The sequence below is a fragment of the Bufo bufo genome, chromosome 3 (genome assembly GCF_905171765.1).
Source record: "Bufo bufo chromosome 3, aBufBuf1.1, whole genome shotgun sequence".
NCBI classification, from domain to species: Eukaryota; Metazoa; Chordata; class Amphibia; order Anura; family Bufonidae; genus Bufo; species Bufo bufo.
This window is the reverse complement of record NC_053391.1, coordinates 377,297,999-377,325,537: the sequence shown is the minus strand read 5'-3', so window position 1 is coordinate 377,325,537 and position 27,539 is coordinate 377,297,999. Positions and strand designations below refer to the sequence as shown.

Here is a 27,539-nt window from a genome sequence, read left to right as displayed (position 1 = left end):
CCTCCAGGCTTTTCAGATCCTCTGATGTGGTGTGCGTTTGTTGTCTGATGGGGGTTAGTCGAGGGAAAAAAAATTGATATTGGGACCCAATTTTTAAAACTTTTCTGAGTTACCACCCACCTCACTTATTGCCTATGAAAATAAAGTAATTGTTTGCACATGGAAGCATTTTCTTTATTTTTCATCTCACTCTGAAACAACCACTATAAATCATTGTGACAACGAAACAGGGACAGCCTTTTTATGTAATTCACATTAAGTTGCAGGGTTCAACAATGAGAGTCATAAATAGCCAATGGAAAAAACTGTTATTTTAGTAATATAAGCAGAAAAAAATCAGTTAGAACCTGAACCAAGATGCTAAGAAGGTTAAGATTCGGGAGTATGAGGCTATAATATAGGGGGAGATTTATCAAGGCTGGCATTTTCAACATTGGTCTTAATATCACCTGAACCACCATAGGATGCGTTAAATTTATAGCAAGGTACACGCCTCATCATAAATTAAGTGGTTTCTCCAGCAGTCCATACTCCTAGAATAAAATCTACTCCACTTCCTTGACTCCTTGTCCCTGTGCCTCCTGCCCTGACCCTTGGACTGATTTTGAATTACACAAACTCTGCCTGACCTGTCTGATCCCTTGGTGCTTTGCACAGGTGTCTTTTGACCTCTGTGGTTCAGTAGTCTCCTGAACAGAGACAACTGCAGGAGGTAGAGGCCTGTGGTTCCCCTGAAGTGGGGTCCAGATCCCTGTATAGGGGTTAAAAGTTATCTGGACAAGAGGATGTGTGTCCATCTCTCCAGGTGGAAAGATTTACTTGCTTGTTCCTGCACAGATCCGGAGTCGGCCCAGGCTCCACAAATGTAATCAGTAAAAGTAAGGCAAAGGATCCAGTGAGTAAAATACAAAATTCTTTTATTTTTTCTTTTCAAAATAGATTACAGCATAATCCATCTTTCTCTGATGCGTTTCGACCAGTACAGTCTTAGTCATAAGCCCCATTCACACAGTGGAATCCAGACATTTTCTGTGAATGCACACATCCACAATATGTGTCCCGGACTTAACCCAGACTTTTTCTCCCCAGAGCCCTAGTACTAACTCCGGGTTATTTCCAAGTGAGTGCATGTGTGAAAACAGCAGTACATGTTCCAGAAAATCACTTTGGCCATGTCTAAAGTTCCCGCCCCTTGTCTAGGCACCTGGAACATTTCCTCTGTAGTGAGAACGCACCTAACATGGTGCATCTCAGGGGTAATAGCTACATGTGTGAAAGGCTCTGGTAAATCTCCGAACCTGATAATCTGGAAATATTCCGGATTTTAGGTGTGAGAACAGCTATAGAGTAACAAACTGCAGAAATAGGGGGCTAAGCGTGCACACCCCTACGCATATGCTTGGCAGTAAAAGATCCACTTAACTCTTGTTGTGCTAAGTTCTATTTACTTGGCAGATATAGTCTGCCCGATAACAGCACTGCATATGAAAATAATCACCAATAACAATGTAAAATAATGAATTAATAAAAATTACTGAACTTTACCAATATTAAACTTATACATGGGGGAATTTTTCTCTTTGGTAGAAAAAGTTGGAAGAAGAAAAAAAAAATACTTCCTTTATCTTTTTTCTTTTCTTTTTTCTTTATTTTTCTTCTTCCAACCTTTTCTACCAGAGAACAAAATTCCCCCATGTATAAGTTTAATATTCGTAGAGTTCGATCATTTTTATTCATTCATTATTTTACATTGTTATTGGTGATTATTTTCATATGCCGTGCCATTATCAGGCAGACTATATGTGCCAAGTAAATGAAACTTGGCACAACAAGAGTTAAGTGAATCTATAATGGCTATGCTCCTGATTAAAGCATATGCGTAGGGGTGTTCAAGCTTAGCACATATATTCTAACCCGATTGCACAGTTTGTTACTCTATGACTAAGACTGTACTGGTCGAAACACGGCAGCGAAAGATGGATTAGGCTGTAATCTATTTTTAAAAGAAGAAATAAGAGAATTACAATTATACAGCAGTAATTGCACAGAAAAGTTATATAGTGAGTTTATTTCCATTTTTATTCAAACCACTTTGTGAATAAAAAGTAGAGCAGAGAAAAGTAATATTGTTGCCATTCTGTCTCCTTTATGTGGACGTCAGTGGAAATAAGAAAGTTGCATAAATTGCTTGGTTACATGTGTGCTCCTCTTATGATGTTAGTGGTATGTCCTAATTACCAGACAAAATGGCTCTGTACCATTTTATGAAATGATTACACGTTATACTGGATTTCTCCCCCTTGTAAGGGGCCACAGTTGACCTATGTTTTCTGTGTGTCGGTATTTGGATATCCACAGCTGCTTTGTGTACAGAATGCCTGTTGTCAATCGAAATTTTAGAAAATAATCTTCCAGTTTCGACGTTTGCATGATTATCTGTTTTATTGCAAATTACCACTATAGCGAAATGTGTTCAGGATGTGGTGTATGTTTATGATTATCATCATCTTATTCCTTTTGGAGCCGTGGATGTAGGAAGCCATCAAGTTTTACATTGAAGAGGCCTCCTTCTACAACATAAAAAACCGCTTGCGTACATTGGCTTATACGGTTTGCGTTTGTGGTACATGCTGTAAATACTGATTAGGTTGTAGATAGTATTGTTGCTAGTAATGGTCATGCATCAGCTATACTGATGTGGTTTGCAAAATTGTGTGTAAGTTGAGCTGGAAGTATGGGACACACATAAGAGAAAAAGAACATAAAACGATTAAATATGGCTTCTTCACTTGCTCCTTGCTTTAAAAAAGGGGTTTAGTATTTTACTTGTGAAATACATGGAGGGCTCAAAATGACTGATCTGTGAATTAATGTATGCTGCAAGGTTTATGTATGTGTTTTCAATACACTTTCTTTTCTTTATTTTTAGTACAAGCCAACCATTCTGCTGTGTGGACTTATATTCTTTACGGACTGGGGAGATGGTTAAATCAATTCAGTTTAAGACACCAATCTATGATTTGTATTGCAACAGAAGGTAAGGTTTACAGTATGACTATCATATAAGCATTAAGGGGGTCCTAAAATGGAATTTTTTAGCGGGAAGACACTTTGAGCAGTACATACCTATCTTTCGCTCAGCTAATTCAGCAGTCCTGGCTGCGATCACGTGACCGCCGGACTGGCTGTTGGCTCTTCCGTTGACGACCAGATGTGCTCCTCCTACTTCCTATTTGGCAGGATAATGTAGATGTAGCTGAACGGGAGGAAAGGGGAAACATCCGGCTACAACATCAGAGAAAGAGCCCATAGCCAATTGGGCAGTTACGTAACACCAGCTGGGATTGTCAAATTGGTGGAGCGACGGAAGGGTAACTACTGATGAAGGTGTATTCTGTCCACAGGTTAGCTGCGAGAGCCATTTTAGCTACAGGCCCAGAGAAACCTTTTAAGTAACAGATTTGATATGAATCTAATAATTTATCATTTAATGTGAAAGGTCAGAAGTGGAATTTAAAGGTGAATTTCAATTATTAGGGCTCGTAGACGCAGCAACTTAGTACAGAAGCACATGACCGTGCAGCAGTGCTTCTAGGAGAGAATAACTCTGTATACAGAATCCAGTGGAGCACGCCACCATTTTTTTCCAGATTTTTGTTTAACACATCATAAGAAATGTTCATATTCTCTAATATTACATGGCAGGCATACTGATGAACAGTACAGACCACATGTACAATACAAGCAGAAGACATAATACAGCATTGTGCATAAACTATAAATCAGTGTTCTCCAGCCAGTGACTTTACAACCACTAATGGCTTTCGGGCCCCCACAGATCTTTGCAGCTCCAGATACTATTGTGCACTAGTGGCACCTAGTCCTACATTTGCCACCCATTTTTACTACTTTTTAAAACCCAGTTTGACATAACTTCACTTTCACATTGAAAGTGTCTCACGAGCTACAAAATATTGGGATGGTTATCTCTACTGTAAAGAGAAGTGAAGAGAAATGATTATCTCCTTTGCCTATTGTTAATATACTAAAGGTCTTGTGAACACGGAAAACGGTTACAAACTACAGACAAGTCGATATAGTTATTAGAATACCAGTTCTTATAGCCCTTCCCTATCAGAAGCATAGATCAAATTACTTCTCACAATTATGTCTGAGTGTAATGTGAACTGGTACAGTGTGTCTGATAGTTAAAAACATTTGCACATAGTTCTCTTGCAAACCATGGTGCAGTTTTTTTTCTATATCCCCTGCTACAGAAACATAATAACAGACATTCAATCACTACTTCATCTTATATTCTGCTTGTCACCGGCACTGCCGGGTGCGCCTCCTCTTCACCATTAAAATGGAATTATATGCAACAGACATTTTTAATGCACTTTTTTCACACAAGAAACTGAAAGTGCAGCTTGGAGAGTAGCAGAGCAGGTACATAGCTGCCATGTCGGTGCTCATCATCCACAACACCCACTAGGGGCAATTTCATAGGAAGCCAATTAAGCAGTATATTTTTAGAGTGTGGGAAGAAACCCATGAAAGCAAGGAGAGAAGATACAAACTCCATTCAGAAGTTGTCCTTGATGAGGTTCGAACCCAGGACCCCTGTGCTGCAAGGCAACAATTCTAAACAGTGAGCCAGTCTGCCCAGTATACCATTTTTAATCGATTGGACATGTCTAATTAGCATTTGGAAATCAGATTTTCAGCTGTTATGTAACCCTCTTACCTTTGCCATGTGCAGCAGGGTATAATAATCTAGGTGCTCAAATGCCAACTGTATTCTCATTTCTGTAGTACACTTGTGAGTAGAAGAAGTGGATCAGCACTCACTTTTTAATGCTAATAAATCTTCCATTGCTGATCCACTTCTTCTATTTGGATGTATGGGCCTGTAACCCAACATACGAACACCACTTTCTTCCAGAATGCCAGAATTTATGCATATTGTAGTAAACTTGTGGGATTGTTACACCGATTTTGAAGATCCACTAGATAGCATTATAAAAGGCCATTTATTGGTGGACGTTAATCAGTGGCATTGGTCATCCTGAAGACGTGAAGAAGTAGGATATATATATATATATATATATATATATACAGTGTGTGTGTATATATATATATATATATATATATATATTTATATATAATATACAGTCTTGTGAAAAAATTAGGACACCCTTTGAAAGCATGTGGTTTTTTGTAACATTTTTAATAAATGGTTATTTTATCTCCGTTTCAACAATACAGAGAGATTAAAGTAATCCGACTAAACAAAGAAAACTGAAGAAAAGTCTTTTCAAGATCTTCTGTAAATGTCATTCTACAAAAATGCCTATTCTAACTGAGGAAAAAGATAGGACACCCTTGCCCCTAATAGCGAGTGTTACCTCCTTTGGCTGAAATAACTGCAGTGAGACGGTTCTTGTAGCCATCTACCAGTCTTCGACATCGGTCTGAGGAAATTTTACCCCACTCCTCAATGCAGAACTTTTTCAGCTGTGAGATGTTTGAGGGGTTTCTTGCACGTACAGCCCTTTTCAAGTCACCCCACAGCATCTCAATGGGATTCAAATCTGGACTTTGACTTGGCCATTCCAGGACTCTCCATTTCTTCTTTTTCAGCCAATCTTTGGTTGATTTACTAGTATGTTTTGGGTCATTGTCATGTTGCATGGTCCAGTTCCGCTTCAGCTTTAATTTTCTAACTGATGGTCTCACATGTTCTTCAAGCACCTTCTGATACACAGTAGAATTCATCGTGGATTCTATGATGGTGAGCTGACCAGGTCCTGCTGCAGCAAAGCAGCCCCAAACCATGACACTTCCACCTCCATGCTTCACAGTTGGTATGAGGTTCTTTTCTTGGAATGCTGTGTTTGGTTTACGCCAAACATGTCCTCTGCTGTTGTGTCCAAATAATTCAATTTTGGACTCATCTGTCCAAAGAACATTATTCCAGAAGTCCTGGTCTTTGTCAACTTTATCGCTGGCAAATGTCAGTCTGGCCTCGATGTTTCTCTTGGAAAGCAAAGGTTTCCTCCTTGCACACCTCCCATGCAAGTTAAACTTGTACAGTCTCTTTCTGATTGTAGAGGCATGTACTTCTACAATAACAGTAGCCAGAGCCTGCTGTAGTTCTCGAGATGACACTTTAGGGTTTTTGGATACCTCTTTTAGCATCTTGCGGTCTGCTCTTGGGGTGAACTTGCTGGGGCGACCAGTCCTGGGCATGTTGGCAGTTGTTTTGAAAGCCCTCCACTTGTAGACTATCTTCCGGACAGTGGAATGGCTGATTTCAAAATCTTTTGAGATCTTTTTAAATCCCTTCCCAGACTCATAGGCTGCTACAATCTTTTTTCTGAAGTCCTCTGACAGCTCTTTTGCTCTCACCATGGTGCTCACTCTCACTTCAACAGTCAGGAGCACACCAAACTAAATGTCTGAGGTTTAAATAGGGCAAGCCTCATTCAACATGCAGAGTAACGATCTACTAATTATGTGCACCTGGTGTGATATACCTGTGTGAGATCTGAGCCAATTTAAGAGGGAATACATGTGAGGGTGTCCTATCTTTTTCCTCAGTTAGAATAGGCATTTTTGTAGAATGACATTTACAGAAGATCTTGAAAAGACTTTTCTTCAGTTTTCTTTGTTTAGTTGGATTACTTTAATCTCTCTGTATTGTTGAAACGGAGATGAAATAACCATTTATTAAAAATGTTACAAAAAACCACATGCTTTCAAAGGGTGTCCTAATTTTTTCACATGACTGTATTTATATAATATATAAAAATGATTGTGTGTGTGTATATATATATATATATATATATATATATATATATATATATATAATATATAATAATGGTCTTTCTGGGTCTTCCTGAGTCTTTCTGAGTCCATGACAGTAGTTGATAGAAACTCAGGATTGTTAGGCAAGAAATAGCAAAAAGAAGGTTAAAAAGAGGAGTCAGAAAACAAAGACGGAGAGAGAGGAGCTAAGGTTTTATGTAGGCACTGCCATAGAGAGGACACAGCAAGTGGGCAACAGAGCAGGAACTAGGTGGGTGAAAGACAATATACAGTATTATATACTGTTAACTTGCAGTCCATGTGGGAAGCCTGGTCCAGTTTTGATGTTAGTGTACATAATTTTTTATGCATGGCAAAAAAAAATAATATAATTTAGTTATCCAGCTGCTCACTTTCTGTAAATACCAGTGGATGCACAAAAATGTGAAGGTTAATAGCTTAATATTGAATGAGCTAGAAAAATCCAGCATCTATAAAAATTTATTTTTTAATGTATTTCTACCTCAAAAAGCCAGGAACAACAGGACAAACAAGATGCCTATGCGTTTCGGATCTCTTATGAACAATCTCTACTCATCATGACAGTTGTTGTAGCCTCTTGGCTGAACAGGCAATGCCTGAATTTGCTAGAATTATCCTATCTTCAAAATACCGAAATCTAACATGACTTTGAAACAGTAGTCTTCAATTTTGGGCCATTCTTAAATTTTTGGATAGTCTGTTCCTTTTAAAAAAGCAATGTACACAATCATGAAATGTTAAATTATTAGCGATTGATTGAAGCTGTCATGTTGACAGAGGTTTCCCAAACTTAAATTGAATTAAGCTGTTCTTTATTTGATTTGGTATGATTTTCTTCCCTTATTTCTGCTTTTTGTCAAGCAGAAATGTGACTTTGATTTTCTAACATATTGGTCAACAAGAGAAAATATGGTTTTTCATTTATGTCATGTTTCCTTGGTCTGTTTGTACAGCACTGTAAACATGTAACTCAAGAGCATGAAATTTGATAATGAGACCAAGTGGAGAGCAGAACGTTGTGCTGTCTTTCATGTGGACTTTTCTTTTTGTTTCCTCTAAACAAAAGATTTAGACATTCAGATATGTGCCAAAACCTTACATATTCTATGCACTCTGTGCATTTGTATGTATCGCCTTTATATTTTATTAATCCCTGTTTTTGTTAATCCCTGTTTATTAATTCACTGGCATGTTGATAAAAGTAAATGATCAAGATATACTTGCTTCAGATTTATTAAGTGAGCATGTAACTTTGGTCTCCCCTACCCACTTTTTCTTCATCTGCCAAGGGGCATAAAATAGACTGTATATTTGAAGAGAGTCTGTCAGCAGTTTTGTTGATTCAAACCTGCTGACAGATATAGGTAGGGGCAGAAGACAAAAGGCAATAGATATCTGTGTCTCTGCTTTTAATTATTGTAGTATTGAGAAAATGTGCTTTGAATCCCAGGGCAGGCCACAGGATGAAGTGATTTTGCAGAACGGGTGCGGACCCATTTATTTCAATGGGGCTGCAAAAGATATGGATAGCACACTGTGTGCTGTCTGCATCCGTGGTTCCGTGGCTCAGCGGAAAAGATAGAGCATGTCCTATTCTTGTCCGCAATCGACACGTCCGTGCACAAGAATAGGCATTTTCTACTATGGTTGCGGCAATGTGCGGTCCGCAAATTGCGGAACGCACGCGGCCGGTATCCTTGTTATGCAGATCCGTAATGCACTACCGCCGTCTACCGCCCTTATGCTGTGAGTAACGACTGTAGCATCCAACTAGGAGACCACTGTAGCCCTTACTTACACCAGAGGGGAGGGACTGTTTAATGGTTCATACATTGAGCCTGAGTCTTGATTTAAAACAGGGATTGAGGTATGTATTACACTTGTTCGCTGCCTTTACCCATGTCTTTCGGCAGTTTTGCATTGTTGAAACTGCTGACAGCCTCCCTTTCTCCTGTTAAAGGTAATCTGTCACCAGTTTTCTGCTGTCCTCATTTTTAAATCCTAAGAGCTCCAGCGCACAATAAGTTGCGCAACACATAGGGCACAACTACACTGCAACATGTGTCGCGCGACAATTTTTATAATGATAGTCTATAATGGCACACTGACATGCTGCAACTGCGACGCGACAGTCGCAGAAAATTCCATCTTGGATGGATTTTTTGCTACTGTCGTGTCGCAGTCACAGCTTGTCGCAGTGCGACACCTTAGACTATCATTATAAAAGTTGTCGTGCAACAAAATGTCGTGTCAAACATGTCGTGCAGCCCTAGCCTTAATGAGAGTCTGCTAAGACCCAGCAGCTCCTGGAGTTACCTGGCTCACAGAGATCCTGCAGCGGGAATGGCCAGCATCTTGGCCTTCTCTATATGGAGTTTGGCTGTCACTGACAACAGCCTACCCTCTCTTGCTGATGCAGAAATGTCCTTGTAGACTTACTTACTAATCCGACGGATGTTTAGAGTCATTCGGCAGTCCACAAATGATTAACAGCCTCAAAGCATGTGTAGCTTGGATATTTAAAAGGGTATATTGATTTTAAAACATAAATCGTTTTCTTATATAATGCAAACGTTATCCATTTTTCCAATATACTTTCTGCATCAATTCCTCTTGAAACCATTACTGTTTACTTCCAGTGGATGCTGATCTGACCTGATCATTTGATGACACACAAGTACAGATTTCCTTGCAAGGCTCAGCCCTCACACCTGTACTGTAACTACAAGCTTGTCCTGCATCTGTCCACCTCATTACCAGGGGAGATTCTCTGTAAAGTGCCTTGCAAAAGTATTCACCCCCTTGACTTTTTTTGTGTTTTGGTGCCTCACAACCTGAAATTAACATGGATTGTTTGAGGATTTGCATCATTTAATTTACACATCATGCCCACAACTTTAAAGATTTTTTTAATTTTTTTATTGTGAAGCAAACAACATATTCACCCCCCTAAAGTCAATACTTTGTAGAGCCACCTTTTGCGGCAATCACAGCTCCAAGTCGCTTTGCATAAGTCTCTATGAGCTTGCCACATCTTACCACTGGGATTTTTGCCCATTCCTCCTTGCAGCTCCAGCTCCTACAAGTTGGATGGTTTGTGCCTGTGAACAGCAATCTTTAAGTCTGACCACAGATTTTCTATTGGATTGAGATCTGGGCTTTGACTAGGCCATTCCATCACATTTAGATGTTTCCCCTTAAAAAAATCATATAATGGTTCCTATTGAGTGACGTCAAGCAAAGATCTGTGATGAATTAATACAGTATCCAGTGATCCTGTATTCAAACCAACTTATTCCATAATATTTGTCCTCCATATTTTATTAACACAAGTTTTCCTTGGGAAAAAATAGCATTCATTAGAAAATAAACATTAAAAACCTTTCATTGATAATGATCTGCTCATGTCCTAGAGACGCCTGCGTTATGCATTCTTCTCATTTCATTTCTTGTGCAAAAGGCGGCGTGACCCTCATAATGTCTTGTGGCTGGTGCCGTATGCTGTTCGGATGCTTGTGGACTATGCTGCTATGAACTTTAAAAATGGTGTACTTGACATTGAGTAAGATGATAACCTTGCTGCCATAAGTTGTGATTTGATATGTGGATGTGGAACATTTGGATTATTTTTGTTCAAGGGCAGTTTTTATCCATTTAACTTTTCTTTCATACCGTTTTATCTTGTTATAGAAAATTACAGTAGGTATGATAAGCTGATTTGCTGCATAGGCGACAGGAGAGACATTTCCATCACTGCAGAGATGTGTAACAACATTATGACTTTGCAGCAAGTAGGAAATGACAAAGGAAATGGAGGCAGAGGGGGTGGATTCATCAAGCTCCATATCGTGGGAGTTACTACCGGAACAGTCACATTAACTGGACTTGATCAATCACTCCCTGGAGAATAATAAAACACGAGGACAGCATTTTCTCTCCTACCCTGAGAGCGCATAAGAGATCTAAATTTGTAAACTTGATAACTGCAGATTGTTCCATTGTGTTGAACAGGAAACATCAGACACAAAAAGTGCAAACGCCTGATGTGACAATATTCCAGTTTGACGCGTTTTCTCCGATATTATTCATCTAACACATAATGTTTCATATGTTACTTGTCTTCAGAGTAATTTTATATCAGACGGCAGGCAGGTGTATAATTTACTCCATGCTTCTGTCTGCAGTACTGGCAGCTTAAGGTATTACATAAACTAAACCGGGCCTCCGTTTTTGAACCCAAAAAAAAATAGAACCATTTTTTTTAATTTTCTACAGTCCTGTATCGAAATGATAGAAAACATTTTTTTTGTTTCTGAGGAAATCTAATATCAGATAAAGGTTAATTTCACATTATAGATTTTCTGGCGATGGTACATAGTAAAAACTTGAATTTGTTGATAATTATTATAAAAATAATCTATGATATCTGCATGACACCAGTTTAAAGAGGATCTGTCAGCTCTTCAAACCTATGTTAGCATATAATTGCATTCCCATGAAATGATAATTCTGGAGCATCTTTTCTTAGTACTGTGCATTGAGCTGGCTTGATGGGTATGTAAGGTGTGCAATAGGCTGCCATGGGTAAAAGGGGTGATTTATCAGAGTTGGAAAACAGGATGATTGACTTTTGGGCCAAGGGTGGCGGTGTTTGTTTGTGAATTGTTCTCATGCTGCTGTGGTTAAAGTATATCATGAGTAGACGAATTGCACCACTGTGAATAAGTCATGTGGAAACCTTGGAGCACCACGTGCTATTGATGTGGGAGGTGAACGTCAGCTACGAAGGTGCACAACGGCGGACCAGCATGCTACAATGGAGCAGCTCACTGCCAAAATGAACCAGGCGGCTACCATACGTTTGTCTAAAACAACAGTTCAGCGAACTGTACACGTATGTGGCTCTGGAGCAGATGGATGGTCACCTCTGCAAAAAAAAATTGGATCAGCAGAAAAGGCTTCGGTTTTCACAGCAGTATCAGAATTGGACCTCCACTGATTGAGAACCACCAGAGAACAAACACCCTGCAACCATTGCTGGAAGAACACAAGCTGGTGGTGGCAGCGTTATGATCTGGGGAATGTTTTTGTGTCAGTCTCTGGGCCTACTTATCCATGTGGAAGGCACTCTCAACTGGTATGAATCCATCCTTGCAGGTCACGTTCACCCATACATGCTAATTGTTTTCCCTTGGGTGGATAAGATCTTCCTGCAAGACCATGTGACATGTCACACGGCTATAAATGTCTGACATTGGTTTGAAGAGCATGACCAAGACTTCCAAGTATTATCCAGGACACCTAATTCCCTAGACTTGAACCCAACTGAGCATCTGTGGGACCACTTTGATTGTTGTGTTTGCTCTATGGATCCTCTCCTATGCACCCTCCAGCAGCTGTGGGATGCACTGCAGTCAGCACCTGTGACAACCTACCAGGACCTTACCAGTGTCAGTGTGTCCCAGTCTGCAGTGACACACCCCTTTAACAAGAGAAATGGTAACATCCAGTTGTCAGTTTATACATACATTTCTAGGAGGAATTAGAAGAAGGGAACAGTATAGAGTTATAATAACGGATGCTCCAGAATTATTTACTAAATTAGATGATTTATGATTGCTACAAGGTCATCTGTAAAGGCGTTGTTTAGCCTTTTAGTAATCTGCCAGATTATTGGGAACGTCCATTCCTGTGAATGCTCGTTCCCAATAATCTGGCCATCAAAATGTGTTGCCAATTACCCAATGAGTGAGCAAAACGCCTCAGGTGATCCTGTCATTCGTGCATGCATTCTAGTCGTTAGTGTTGAGCGAATCAGTAAATCGTGCAGGGCAAAGGCATTTTCAAGAGTTCCGGCGTCGTATCGGGCTCTCCATGGGGCTGCCAGGAAGCCTAGTGACGTCCCCAACACTGATGGGCAGGGTCTAGCGCTATCCTAGCCAGTAAAACGGCTAGGGCAGTGCTAAAGCACGCCCATATAAGCCGGTGACGTCACTGAACACACTGCCTGGCGGAAACTTCTTCCCAGCAGTGTGTTATTGTAAACAAAAGAGCCCATGCCCTGCGCGATCTAGCGCAGGGCAAGGGAGCGCATCGGAGCATGAGATGCTCCGATGCCATCATCAGCGGTGCTGCCTGGGTGAAAATAAGGGTATGTCCGGGTACAGCTCTGAACTCGGACAACCCCTTTAAGAGAAGCCATTACTAAGTGATGAGCAGGGGTCTGACACCCTGTACACGCGCCAGTCAGCTAGTCAGGTGTAGCTCTACTGCCAGAAGTCGGTGCTGAAACTACTGTATACAGAACCATCAACCTAGTGGAGGGAGATCATTACTACATTACTATAGTGCTACTTCCATTGTCTTCATTCTCAGCAGCTCTGTAGTAATGAACTCCCTCCACTACAAGGTTGATGGAGCAGTGCCACAATTAAGCTACATCCAAACAGTTAATTGGTAGGGTTGTGAAATGTTGGACCTTGCCGATCAGCTAGTTATGGCCTATCCTAGGATAGGCCGTCACTTAATAAAGCAATGTTCATTTAGGCAACTAGCATACCCATATTCTTACCTTTTTTGAATTCATCTAAAATATGTTTATTGTGCTATTCTTTTTTAAATTCTTACCGTACTTTGTTTTGCAGGGTGCTTGTGGTGGTGCTGCAAGAAAAGATTGCTGCTTTTGATAGCTGCACATTCACCAAGAAGTTTTTTGTGACAAGTAAGTATTCAGAGTTGCTACCATTATCAGACAGCATTAAGGAGTTTACAGTGTTTTGTGATAACTGTGGATTGAAATTTTCCCAGACTTTTATGTAGCCTGTTTCCTGTGTTTAATAATTGTACAGTATATTGGAAATCTAGTCTCTAGTCTTCCACTCTACTGTATAACAGTGTAGTATAGCTTTGTGGTTTTATTAGGTAAAGTTTTTAATATTATGAGCGTATTGTTTCCAGTATTATCATCTTGAATACGGTTTCTGTGTTATGTGTTAAATCAAATGTGATACAAAATCAATGGAGTAAATGTTATAACAGCTTCTGCCAGTAGAGGTCAGTGTTTGTCTACTATTCCTCTAACATTGATTACAGGAATTGAACTTGATTTCCTCATTTTAGATGTTCCCAGGAATATCCAAATAAGGCTAAAATAACAGATGACTAGACGCTTACACTTCCAGATATATACACTGTTAAAAGTTTCAGATTTCGGGAGCCAAAACTCCAGACTAAGAAGATTGTTAGTTTACCTATGTCTCACCCATAAAGTTGCTCAATGGAGGGGGTGTATACCTTGCTTAATTTTTAACATCTTTGGTTATCTTAACAAAAAATTATGAGATGGTGGTAAATGTGTGAAACAAGATTAAAGAGGTTTTCAAAGATTTTTAGACTGATGACCTACCCTACCTCTATTGCAAGCACCAGTGCCTTCTCAAACTGCTGATCGGTGGTGTTCCCGGTGGGTTATTAGTGGGGGTCCGACACCAAGGACCCCGCCGATCAGCTGTTCTCTCAGCTTTCCCTAGGCCAATGACAAGACTTGGTAAGCTGCGCGAAGTCAGTGATGCTCACAGGATCACTGGTGCCTTCTCAAACAGCTGATTGGTGAGGATCCCCATCAATCAAATACATCACTCATCTGTTATAAAGTCTTGGAAAACCCTTTTAAAAGGGTTGTCCTGTCTTGGTTGAGATGGTAATAGCCTGCAGTAAGTGCTGGCGAGGGGTGGACGGACTTAACAATCGGAGAAGCTTGCAATCCACTCTTACCGTAACTGCCATAGCTGTGAGTTCTGGAAACAGCATAACTTGTGCTAAGCTGTTTGCATTCACTGCTGTGCAAGTTACTGAAGCACTGTGTGCTGGCTGCTTGGCAGTTTCTGTAACTCCACCTTCATCGGCCCGCACTTACTGCAGCTGTTCCCATCTTGGCCATAATTGGCTGAGATGGAACAACCCAAACCTAAAAGTGCCCCCAGTTTTGAAGGTGTGTCCAAATTGACAGAAGACGTGGCAACAAAAGTAGATGGGGCCAATACAAGTTGGCAGGGTCAGCAATACCATAGTGCAGCACAAAATACCATCCAAAATAACCAAATACCACAATGCAGCACAAAATACCTCCCCAGAAGCTGACCCTCTGTGATGGCCATTAATAGCTGCCACATTCTATCCTTCTCCAGTTGTCTCTAATTAAGATATGGAGCAGAGGGCTTAGGAGGTGAGATGTGGGCCACAGCCCAACATTTAGCATGATGCCTGGACTTCCTCTAATAATGACCACTATAGTGCACCCAGTAGTACACACCTGGCCAGCTGCAGTGAGGAGGGCTCGGGTGGCTCTGTGGGGCATCTTCCCACTGGGAAAATTCCCTGTAGGGTATATGGCTAGTCTGCCCCTGGAGCAACCCCTTTAAAGGAGACTGAAAAAATAGTCTCTCTTTTGACCCAATAACTATGCCATTCCATTAAAGGGGAACCAAAACCAGAATCCAAACAGAAAAAAGAACAACCAACAAAACGTAACATAATCTCCATATGTGTGTTTGTTATTTTCTCTTGTTCGTCATATATCACAATTGCAGACCATGAAAAAGAAACTACAAAAGCAGTGCATTATCTTAGGCTGCAGCCATGTCTACTACCACTCCTTCTCCCTTCTCTCACGGTGGTGCACGTAAGGTAGGATAGGAGGAGGGGTATGCATTTAGTGTGGATAAATTTTGTCTACACAGCTAGAGTGGATATTTTATTGGAAGGAATCTCCTAGTTACTAATAGTAAAAATAGATTAGGTTACCACCATGTGGAGTTCTAGTAGACTACAGAATACTAATTCTGCCAATATAAATCCCACTTCCTATTCCTGAATAGTGCCACAACTAGGCAGATTTGCTTTTCAGGTTCCTGGGAAAGCTGGGTTCCTGTGGAGCTGTAATAAACTACATTATACTTAATTTACCAAGATAAATTGCCCTCCTCATTCAAATATATACAAATATAACCCAGACAACCATTTGTAGCAACAGTCAGTAAAAGAAAATGCCTGTTTTAATAGAAACCTTTCCCATCTGTCATAAATGTAGCAGATCTTTTTCACTTGTGATATGCATTTCACTCAAGTGTGTAAGGCTATGTTCACATCACATGTTTGTCCTATGACATTTTTTATACATCACGTATATGTTAAATGGCTGCTTCAAACGGATGTTATACAGTGACATCTACTGAAGATGCCAGAAAAATGGCCTGGAGATGAAGAGTTTGGATGCATGGTCTTTTTTTTAAAAAAGAAGGGAGAACTACAACTACGTGCACGTCCAGACTGTTTTTATGGGGCATTGGTCGACAATATAGGGACAGAGGTATAAAAGGAGAAAACTACAACTTCCGGCATGTCCAGCCTGTTATTATGGGGCATCAGTGGCCATTGCATGGAAAGGCATATAAGAGGACAGAACTGGTACTAGTTATCATTGAAGTGATCCAGCAGTGCATGGAGACCTACTTCAGGCAGTGCTACATGGGAAAAGTAAGTAAATTAGCTCTCCTCCAAAAGGAAGAAAAATACCTCATACCAGGTGAACCACAGACTCCTCCCTCAGAGTTGCATCTAAAGAGTCTGCATAACTGAAACGGGACGTATCCGTTTTGCAGCCCATAGACTTCTATTATTACAGAATGAATAACAGAATGCCTCTAAAGCAGGCATGCTCAACCTGCAGCCCTCCAGCTGTTGCAAAACTACAACTCCCAGCATGCCCCAACAGCTTACAGCTATCAGTCTACAGCAGGGCATTGTGGGAGTTGTAGTTTTACAACAGCTGGAGGGCCGCAGGTTGAGCATGCCTGCTCTAAAGGCATTCCGTCATAGAATCACGTTATGGTCCGTGGTATTGGAATCCATAACGCAATTCTGCTTTTACCACCAAACGAAGCGTGAACGAATTTCACAATATAAAATTCTCTCATCTCTAATGAACACTGATGATGTTCTTTGGAAGCCATATCCCAAAGTCTTTTTTAATGAATTACTGATTTAATTGAAGGAATGAAATAAACACTTGTACTTAACAGGAAAGATGAGTAAAACAAGCTTCCATCCCACGGGAAGATTTACTAAACAAATGGAATCCTATGTCTTTGAGAAGGAGTTTAGGAATGATGTTCTATTTATATGTGTGTGGCGTGCAGCATGCTCTCTTCCTGTCTGCCAGAAAGAGCCCTCACACTGGAAGCCAAGCAGCAGAACATTCACTATTGTCTCCTTCCACTAATGACCTCTGCGCTACAAAACCGGCTGAAATGAGTTACAAATTATAACATATATGTTATCCATTGTTATTGCTTGTCCCTTACAGTATATATTGTAGCACCATCATGTTGCATAATGTGATACATGGGTTTTACGGAAGTTACTAGATTCATAATGAGAGCCTCGCTCCTATTAGCTTACAATATTTAGAGCATATGAATGGATTTTATAATCTTGTTGTGCTTCTAGAAAGTCTTTATCTGTAATGACGGCTACTGTAAGTAGGTAAAAAAACAAATACAGAAGAGCATAAAAGAACATACATACAGAATAGAAAAAAAAACTTTGGCAGTTGTAGGTCAGAATCAAATCTGCAAGATGAATGTGATAGCAAATTTGGGAGAGCTTCGAGTTTCAATGGCACGTGATACCAATGGTAAAAACTTGGGGGGGTCATTTATTAAGACCAGCGTTTTAGATGCCGATCTTAATAACCCCTATATTTGGCGTTGGATCTGCCAAAGTTATGTAGAGGCCGGCGCCAGTCTAAATGTAAGCCAGCTTCCTGGCTTACATTTAGACCATTTTCTACTCCTAAAACAGGCTTAGAAAATGATGGATAAGATGGGCCTGCCTGGCGTGGGCGGAGAAAAGTCGCAAATTCTGCGCCAGAAATACGCCTAATATAGGTGTATTTCTGGATAGTAAATGAAACCCTTTGTCCTTAGTAGGGTGGGCATATGTATGATCTGTAGAGATTGCTTACCTTACTATTGGCATAGTAACATAGTTTGTAAGACATACATCCAGAGGAACTCGAAGAAGTAGAAATCAAATTTCCTCATCTTAGGGGGAAAAAAATTCTTCCCGACTAAATCTGGCAATCAGAATAACTCTCTGGCTCAGTGGACCTTCTCCAGAAGTCTAGTAACTATAACTTGTTGGTACTCTCAGGAAAGACTTCAGGGTCCCTTTTGAACTCTTGTACTGGCTCCATCATCACCAGCTCCTCTGGCAGAAAGTCTATATTCTCACTGCTCTTACAGTAAAGAATTTCCTTCTATGTTGGTATGGGAACCTTATTTCCTCTAGATGTAGATGATGCCTGATCTGAGACAATGATGGCATATCAGTAGTAAATGCCATAAATGTCGGAAAAGTGCAGGTCCCACCGCTGGGACCTGCTCCTACATGTATTTCCAGAATGGGGCCCCAAAGTGAACAAAGAGCACACCACTCGTACAGTATGTGGCATCTTCTCCTTTTACTTCTATTATGGGACTTCCAAAAATAGCAGAGCGGCTATTTTTGGAAGTTCCATAGTAGTGAATGGAGGGCAAGCTGTGCAAGCGCAGACAGACCCCTCTATTCACCACTATGGGACTTCTGAAACTAGACAGCTATTCGTTATATTGGTTAATGTTGTATATTTCACTTGAGTGTAATGTAGAGGGGGTTGGAAATTCTATAGGCTACAATGAGCATGCATGGGTTAGGCACCCTGCATAATGCGCAGAACACAGTATTCAGGGGAAAAAAGTTAGGGGGGAGTACTTTGCCATGCAGACTATTCCTAGTATAATGTATGCCAGGAATTGTAGTTTTCAGCATCTAACAAATCACTAAAAAGAAAATACCCTCTAAAAATAACTTTTACTAAATATACATTAAAATACTCCCACATTAAAGAAGTTTCACAAAAATAATAAATCAGAAATAAGATGTCTAATATGATACAGATAGACACCCACTCAAAGGTAAGGGGAGGAGTGCATCCAGGTTAGGCTTCTCAATTGCCACAAATATGGCCACTCGCGGTTTCGTGGATAACGATACAGGGGGGCTAGTGCCGTCACGTCATTCATTGGTTAGATGTCTAGTTGCTGCAGCATAGATTCTCCTGTTGCATTGGCAGTGTCATCCATGGATGGATATAAGTCCACTTTTAGGCAGTGGGATACTGTCCCTGTATGTCTACCCTGCCTAAAAGCGGAGTAATCGCCCCGAATGGGACGGTCCCACTTATCGGCTAAGAATCCCTACCTAATATAAGGTTCCCAAACGGTGGATGCCCATAAATAATCAAAAGTCCCGACGCGTTTCCCCTATTTCGTGGTATATCATGATGGCCAGGAAGATAAACGCCAGTGGATAGTCTCACCTACAGCCATTGATATGGTCCTGGTAGTGCACTTAAATAGTCCGCCTCATGTCGCGCCATAATTGGAGTGTATACACCCTAAGTGCACATGCGCTACGGCGGGCATTATGCCCTTACTTCAAAATATGTGTGTCTATTCTGCGCATGCGCTGTCGCCATGTCTTGCCTATGTGATCTCTGCGCCTGCGCCAGCTAGTATGGGCAAATGCCCTTAGTTCAAGAGATCTAGCTTTCCATTGCGCATGTCTGCAGCTTCGCATTTTCGCCACCATCTTCAAAGTAGCGGCTCTATCCCTGACATTAGGTACATTATGCACGTACGTACCCTGCACACTGTATTCAGTAGACCTTCTCCTAAATCCCCTTCACTCTCATTGGGCGACAGCACCATCATCTGAGCATAAAGCACAGGGGCAGTATCACACAAACATGGATATCTCCAAGGTGTGCAAGAACATAAGCAATACTATACTTCTGTGTCAAAATAAAATCACAGCCATATAGTAGTATCCTAATTCAGATCAGTGAGGCGACCATGAGCAGTTATAACTGATGTATTATGAAATACTGTATATATATATATATATATATACATCTCATTTTATTAGTTAATTGGCGGACATGTGGGGTGCGAACTTACACACTTATTTTAGGGTGGTAGTGTGGGGATCTCAGTTAATTTAAGTCAGAGGTTTCCACTAGATAATTTCCCCCACCCCTTAAAATTCCTCTTTGTGTTAGATCCTTTCCTATTTAATAAACAGCTTTCTAATGACTAATGTATAACATGTGGCTATCCTTTGAGGCACTCATAATTCCAATTTTTGTAAACAAGGAACTCAGAAAAAGAAAAAGAAGCAAAAAGAAACACATTTTACAGGAAACTTGTAAATGACAGGATCTCATTTAGGCCCTGGGAATTAACAGTCTTTAAACTTTCTTTTTGTAGGATCCTCCTATCCAAATCCCCATGTCACGGTCCCTCAGATGACTGATGTCAGAAAATCAAGGAGCTTGGCTGAGCGTGGAGGAATCGAACAGCCTCCTTGATTTCTCTTGATTCAGTGTTGATAGGGTTAATGTCCACTTCCCTTTTCTTCTCAGCTGTTGCTCAGTGGTCATCACTTCTACCCTTTATAGTCTGACCCCACCCTTCTGACTATGCGGTAGATAGCTTAATTTGGGTTTGGCTGAGCTGTTGTGAGTTTGTCTCTGGTGTTCCTGCTCGTCCGTCTCTACAGAAGTCAAGTGTCGCGTTTGTTTGTGTTTGTTATATTCCCAGTTGTTTGTATCTGGGCCTGAGACAGAGACTTCCATTCGTCCATCTGGGGAGGAATGGGTTGTCTCTGGTCCTAACCTTTTCCAGGGCCTTATAGGGATATAAAGGCCTAGGTATACTGCATATGAATATTCCTACCTTCAAGGTCTGTTCATATTGATAGATCATTAGGGCCCGGATTAGGGTTGTCTAGGAGGTGACCTGTTTGACCTGATCGGGACACCCTGCCTCTCGGTGATGGGCGAATTATTTCAATCACCCAGAAAGTCAGGGATCTAGGATTGCCTGCATGTTTCTCATGTACATGTTTAAATATTGTGGTATCCCTTTTATGCTTGATGTCCCCAAGGTGGTCCCCTATACATCTTCTCACTTCTCTGCTGGTTTTACCCACATATTGAAGGGGGCAAGTGCAAGTACACGGGTATACAACTCCCATACTTTTGCAATTAGCAAAGTCTTGGATTTAGTATGTTCTCCGTGTACTAACACTGTACAAGCTCTCTGCAAAAATGGGCACGTTATGCACCCCCCACATCTGTACATCCAAGGAGCCTCCTGACAAGCCATGTGCCCAGTTTTTGGGGGGATTGATAGTGACTATGAACAAATCTATCTCTCAATGATCTTCCTCTCCTATATGCGATGGCTGGATTTTTGGGAGCCACATCTCTAATGTCTTGGTCCATCCGTAGGAGGTCCCAGTATTTAAATAAAATATGTTGAAACTACAGAAATACCCCAGACTAGGAACTATGAAAACAATGGCGACCACTCTAAATGGGGAGCAAGGTAAAACTGAAAATTTTGCTTCAGATTGCTTCAACTGTGTTTTCAGAGTACTTTTTTTGACACTTGAAAAACTTTAGTGACTTGGCATTTTGGCATGACACCTAGGGTAGAACTACACATACCAGAATGTAGTATTTTTTTTCTACAACAGGTGCATGTTAAAATAAGTGATATGTAGTGTAATGAGTCTGTGCAATTGTTAGAACTGAATAATGATTAACATTCTGTCATTAGAACCTGTTAGTATTCCATTAAAATGTAATCTCTGTGGAAGACTGGCACATGGAGATGTTCTTCTATAAGACGGCTGTCAGCGCTGAATGTTCATGAATATACCATGGTTACTTTGTACGACAGACTTCATCAGTTCTGCATTATCTCTCAAGTTCATAAGTTTATTTATTGAACTTGTGCACTGAAGTATGTAAAATGTTATCCCAGCTGGAAATGAAGGTCAATCCAATAATTCACAAAGTAGAGATGTCTTTATTCTAAAAAGAAAACTCTCTGCCTCATGGGGTCACTGTTTGCAACTTTCTCAGTGACTTTTTATTTATAGGTTTTTGTGTGGTTATAACTTTTGAACAGATTGGGACGGGTTTGAAAATCCTGTCTAAGGCCACTTCCACACAGTAATTTGGTCAGTGTTTGATCAGTGATTTCTCTGTGATTCTGAGCTCAAACTAAGTGTGGGTAAAACCCCAGAATAGGTGCAAATCTTTCCATTATACCTTATCTCTGTATAGGCTCCATTCCTGGTTTTTGCTCCCAATCACTGATTATAATCACTGATCAAACACTGACCAAAACACTGATGTGTGAAAGCAGCCTTAAATGGTTTTTCCAGTTACACAAAAAAATAAGTAACACCAGCAGTCCTTAGGCCCCTTTCACACGGGCGAGTATTCAGCGCGGATGCGATGCATGAGTTGAACGCATTCCACCCGCACTGAATCCCGACCCATTTATTTCTATGGGGCTGTTCACATGAGCGGTGATTTTCACACATCACTTGTGCGTTGCGTGAAAATCGCAGCATGCAACGCAGGCCCCATAGAAGTGAATGGGGTTGTGTGAAAATCGCAAGCGGATGCGGTGCGATTTTCACGCACGGTTGCTAGAAGACCATCGGAATGGAGACCCGATCATTATTATTTCCCTTTATAACATGATTATAAGGGAAAATAATAGCATTCTGAATACAGAATGCATAGTAAAATAGCGCTGGAGGGGTTAAAAAAAAATAAAAAATGATTTAACTCACCTTAATCCACTTGATAGCGCAGCCCGGCATCTCCTTCTGTCTTCATCTTAGCTGTGTGCAGAAACAGGACCTGTGGTGACGTCACTCCAGTCATCACATGATCCATCACATGATCTTTTACCATGGTGATGGATCATGTGATGGACCATGTGATGACCGGAGTGACGTCACCACAGGTCCTGTTCCTACAATCAGCAAAGGAGACAGAAGAGATGCCGGGCTGCGCGAGCAAGTGGAGTAAGGTGAGTTAAATTTTTTTTTTTTTTTTTTTTAACCCCATCAGCCCTATTTTACTATGCATTCTGTATTCAGAATGCTATTATTTTCCCTTATAACCATGTTATAAGGGAAAATAATACAATCTGCAGAACACCGATCCCAAGCCCGAACTTCTATGAAGAAGTTCGGGTTTGAGTACCAAACATGCACGATTTTTCTCACGCGAGTGCAAAACGCATTACAATGTTTTGCACTCACGCGGAAAATTCGCGCGTGTTCCCGCAACGCACCAGCACCTTTTCCCGCAACGCCCGTGTGAAACCAGCCTTACTGTATTATATAATTCAGATTATGACATTCTGAGTCCACTTTGACTCCTCCAGCATAATTGCAATCTGTGACATGCACCCTGTGTTTTCATCCCAGCACAAGACTCACTGGGAGTCTTTGTGGAATCAGGTCTCTGTCCTTCCCCTCCCAGCTTGAACATCACAGATCCAAGCAAGGTCAGCAGCCTCAATGCAGTGAATACTAATTTAGCTGTGTTGGATATCAGTTGAGGGAGTGACCCTTTTCCAGAAAATATACTTTTACTAAATACTATTATTTAACAGGTCTTCATCAGAATTTGAACTACTGTATGTCAGGCAGAAGAGTTTCCATTACACTATAGACCTGTTATGGTGGAAGGGCTGAGTTTTTAGTGCTCAAGAAGCTATTTTCTTTACAGGCATATCACTAACTAAACAGTATATTATTGAAATGAACGAGAAGAAATTGTTCTGCATACTAATCACCATAAATAATGTGTTCACTATATTGTACAGCTTATTATGATTACAGGGATGCCAAATGCTATTTTGTGATTTTGTATAACATTCATAAATGTTTTTGCTTCGTTATTCTTTCAGTAACAATAACTTTGCAGAAAATTGTAACTTTTACCATAAAAGAAAAAAAGCTGGAAAGTAAAAATTCAATTTTTGTGCTATAACTTTTACTATCAAGATTGTTTTATGTCTCATTGGGTTTTGAACCTCAGACGTTCTGGAAAATGAACAGCTGTCTTACCCACTCCTCTATAGAAATACAGAAAAGCTCTACTTTTGTTCTAGTAAATATCACAAAACAGTATTATTTATAGTGATTGGTAAACAGTGTGAATCAAAATGTGTGAGGGGGCAGGCACACAGTTTGCTTGTTTCACGCCCTGAAATGTCTAATGGCAGCCCAGAATCCAAGCCTGCTTGAAGCCCTGCTGGAAAAAGCCCACTCTAAGACACAGCATCATGTCTGCCATCACAGGATAGGTCATCAATATCCAATTGGCGGGGGGTTTGACTCCTGGCACTCTGCCAATCAGCTGTTTGAAGAGAAAGAAGTGCTCATACGAAATGCTGCATTCTCTTCATTGTTTACCTGTTTGCCCTCGCAACCACAGTGGTCAGCAGGTGTAATTACAACTCTTCTGTCCCATTCATTCTATGGGACGGCTCCTTCCTGTTCAAGTGAATAGGAAGGAGCTGTCCCATTGAAGTGAATATAACAATTGAGATGTAATTACACCTGCTCGCCGTCAACACCGCAATGGTGAGCCGGTGTAATTACATCTCAATCGTTGGGATGGCTCCTTCCTATTCACTTGAACAGGAAGAGAAGGCAGTGCTTGTACAAGCGCTGCTTTCTCTTCAAACAGATGATTGGTGGGGTTACCAGGACTTGGACCCTCGCTGATCTGATATTGATGACCTCTCCTGAGGATAGGTCATCAATATAAATAAAGCGGACAACCCCTTTAACCATCTATAGGCTGAAAATGTGTCATGATAAAATCGGAAAATCAGATTGTGATCAACTAATCCTCTGTTTACATGGGACTTTTGTTGCATTTTTGAAGATAAGTATAGGGAAGTCACCAAAAATAGCTGAACCGAGATGGGCTGGGAACATCATCGGAATGTCTTATTAGATTCTGCGCTTTACTCTCCTGTGCACAGGGTTGTACTTTCCCAAGCTTCAAGTTTGCAGGAGCATCCTTCTTACGAATGCTTTCACACATCGCTGGTACAACCACCTTCTCTTGGTATCCAATACCCCCATGATTAGCTTTTATCGCAGAGTGCAGAAGCTAGGTAGAGGTTACCACTTCATTGTGCCCACTTAAATGAACTTTCCATTTTTGCAGCAGCTCCTTGCTCTGGGTAATCGAGGGAGGACCTAAATGAGGGACATCCCTTTTCCCCTTCATTACATGTGCCCTAATAGGCATTATTTGAGGTTTCTTTGTAGTATGTACTTTGTGTTTTGAGATTTTTTCCTTGAGAACTTTAAATGCCACCTTCCATTAAAAATAATTTTTTAATGATCATATAGGAGTATTTCATACCATTATTCCTTTTTCTAAGTAAATGAATTATGTTTTGGATCTAAGAGACTAAGAATGCTTATAAATTTAATTTACTGTGTAATTTGTTAAGTGGGCACAAGATGGCGCACCTAACTTTTTAAATCAATCCGTTAATAGGATATGTGTTTTCTCCAAGTTTATGCCTGCCTGGTTTTGACAGTGAAGTGAAATAACCAACAAGTAAAGTCACAAAGAGTGTAGTCACTGTTTTCAATGCTCTGTGAATTTATGGGGTTCACTATGCTGCTTAGGCAGTGTACTGGATCTCTTTAAAGAGACCAGTCCTGTATGGAGATTTACTGAAAGCACTGCATGATATGGAGACTTATTGCAAATGCTCCATGGGAAAAGAATATGCAAAGAAGTATCTTCCAAGGAAAAGAACTATATTTCTAGTGCCACCTTGGGGAAGTGGCTCCCTATGAGTCAAAATTCTCTTTTTCACAAGCCTTGGGATTTGACAAGGGAATATTGCCAAGCCAAATATTCGTCTGTAGACAGCTGTTTCAGGCTGCTTTCTCCTCGTCAGTGTGGAGCATTGCCATACCCATGGAGCCTTTCCAATAAGTCTCTATGCCATGGAGTACTTCCATTAAGTCTCCACACAGACTTGGGTTATCCGAGCTTGGAAATATTTCCCCATATGCCTGGGCCCCTCACACTCATTCTACTTACCTGGCTCCCCGCGTTGTTCCTGGTCCCCGTATGTCCGCCCCTGCTTCTCCCCGTGCGTGGATGAGAACATCCGGTGTCGGGGGGGGGGCAGCCAATGGGCGTCATCTGCGATTCTAGGGAAGCTCGTCCCCGCCTGTCATTAGCAAAGCAAGTGGCGGCCATGCGGGGACCAGGAGCAGCACGGGGAGCAGGGAGCCAGGTAAGTAGAATCAATGTGAGGGGCCCGGGCATATGGGCAGCATTTTCAAGCTTCGATAACCCCTTTAAGGAGATCCAGCATTCTGCCAAAGCCGCATTTAGGGGATTACACGGTGCCAGCCAGACTCCTTCTTCATACTGATTAGGGGCAAGCACCACAAGACAACTGTCTGTGAATGGATATTTGTCTTTGCTATATTTCCTTGTCAAATGCCAAGGCTTGTTAAAGGGGTTTCCCGAGACTTAAATACTAATGACCAATCCTCAGAATATGTCTTCAGTATCTGATTGGTGGGGGTCCAACACTCTGGACCCCTGACGATCAGCTGCTTGAGAAAGCACCGGAGTACGCAGTAGCCCCGCGGCCTTTTCACAGCTTTCCCTAGGGCAAGTGACAACACATTCATCGGTCACATGTCGGATTAGACTGTCCTCACAATGCTCCTCTCAGGTTGACAGGCACACGAATAATTCTGTTTTTCAGAGCTACTTATTGGGAACTCTTAGCTTCCACTAATTTAACCCTCTATGGGCAGCTTGGGCATGGCCTTATTTCAAAGGCCTTTGTCTTAATACACATAAGATGTAAAGAGGGACTGTGTGTTATTAAAAAAAAATAGGTTAAAACAGTTGACTTGTTTTTGTATCACTACCATCTGTAATATAACTGGTGTGAGGATGAACTATGCCTGCAGACTGTAATAGTTATTTGGTGTCCTTGCACACATTTCATCTACAGATGGGCTCCATGTAGTCTGTATCAAATAAAATATAGCCTCTGAGGGCAGATATGAGGGACTGTTATAGGTTTGTGGGTATTAAGTAAAGAGCTTTGAATGCTCTCAGACATTTCAGCCTTACTTGCTACAGTCTTCTGATGTAATGGAACTGTATAATTATTATTTAGGTGAGTAAAAAAGCAGTAATATGTGCAAAAAAAATGCTGGTATTCAAACACTGTGGATGTCACAGAGTTTCCAAATAAAAGTAAGATGTAAAGGGTGGTTCTTGATAGGCAGATAACATACTGTAATCGTAACATAGTACATAAGGCCGAAAAAAGACATTTGTCCATCCAGTTCAGCCTGTTATCCTGCAAGTTGATCCAGAGGAAGGCAAAAAAAACTGTGAGATAGAGGCCAATTTTCCCCACTTAAGGGGGGGAAAATTCCTTCCTGTCTCCAGGCAATCAGAATAACTCCCTGGATCAACGACCCCTCTCCAGTAACTATACCCTGTAATATTATTACACTCCAGAAATACATCCAGGCCCCTCTTGAACTCTTTTAGTGAACCCACCATCACCACCTTCTCTGGAAGAGAGTTCCATATTCCCACTGCTCTTACTGTAAAGAATCCTTTTCTATATTTGTGTACAAACCTTCTTTCCTCCAGACGCAGAGGATGTCCCCTCGTCACAGTCACAGTCCTGGGG

General features: G+C 40.9%; 1 protein-coding gene across 4 annotated transcripts in view; it reads left to right on the top strand.

Annotated features, from left to right (window-relative positions):
* Nucleotides 1–27,539, top strand: part of BCAS3 (BCAS3 microtubule associated cell migration factor) — a 1,315,291-nt gene that overhangs the window by 184,743 nt on the left and 1,103,009 nt on the right. For all 4 annotated transcript variants that reach the window (XM_040424689.1, XM_040424687.1, XM_040424688.1 and 1 more), the window contains exons 8-9: nt 2,930–3,037; nt 13,497–13,573. In XM_040424689.1, the coding sequence (XP_040280623.1) occupies nt 2,930–3,037; nt 13,497–13,573 (185 nt within the window). The remainder of the gene's footprint in view (nt 1–2,929; nt 3,038–13,496; nt 13,574–27,539) is intronic.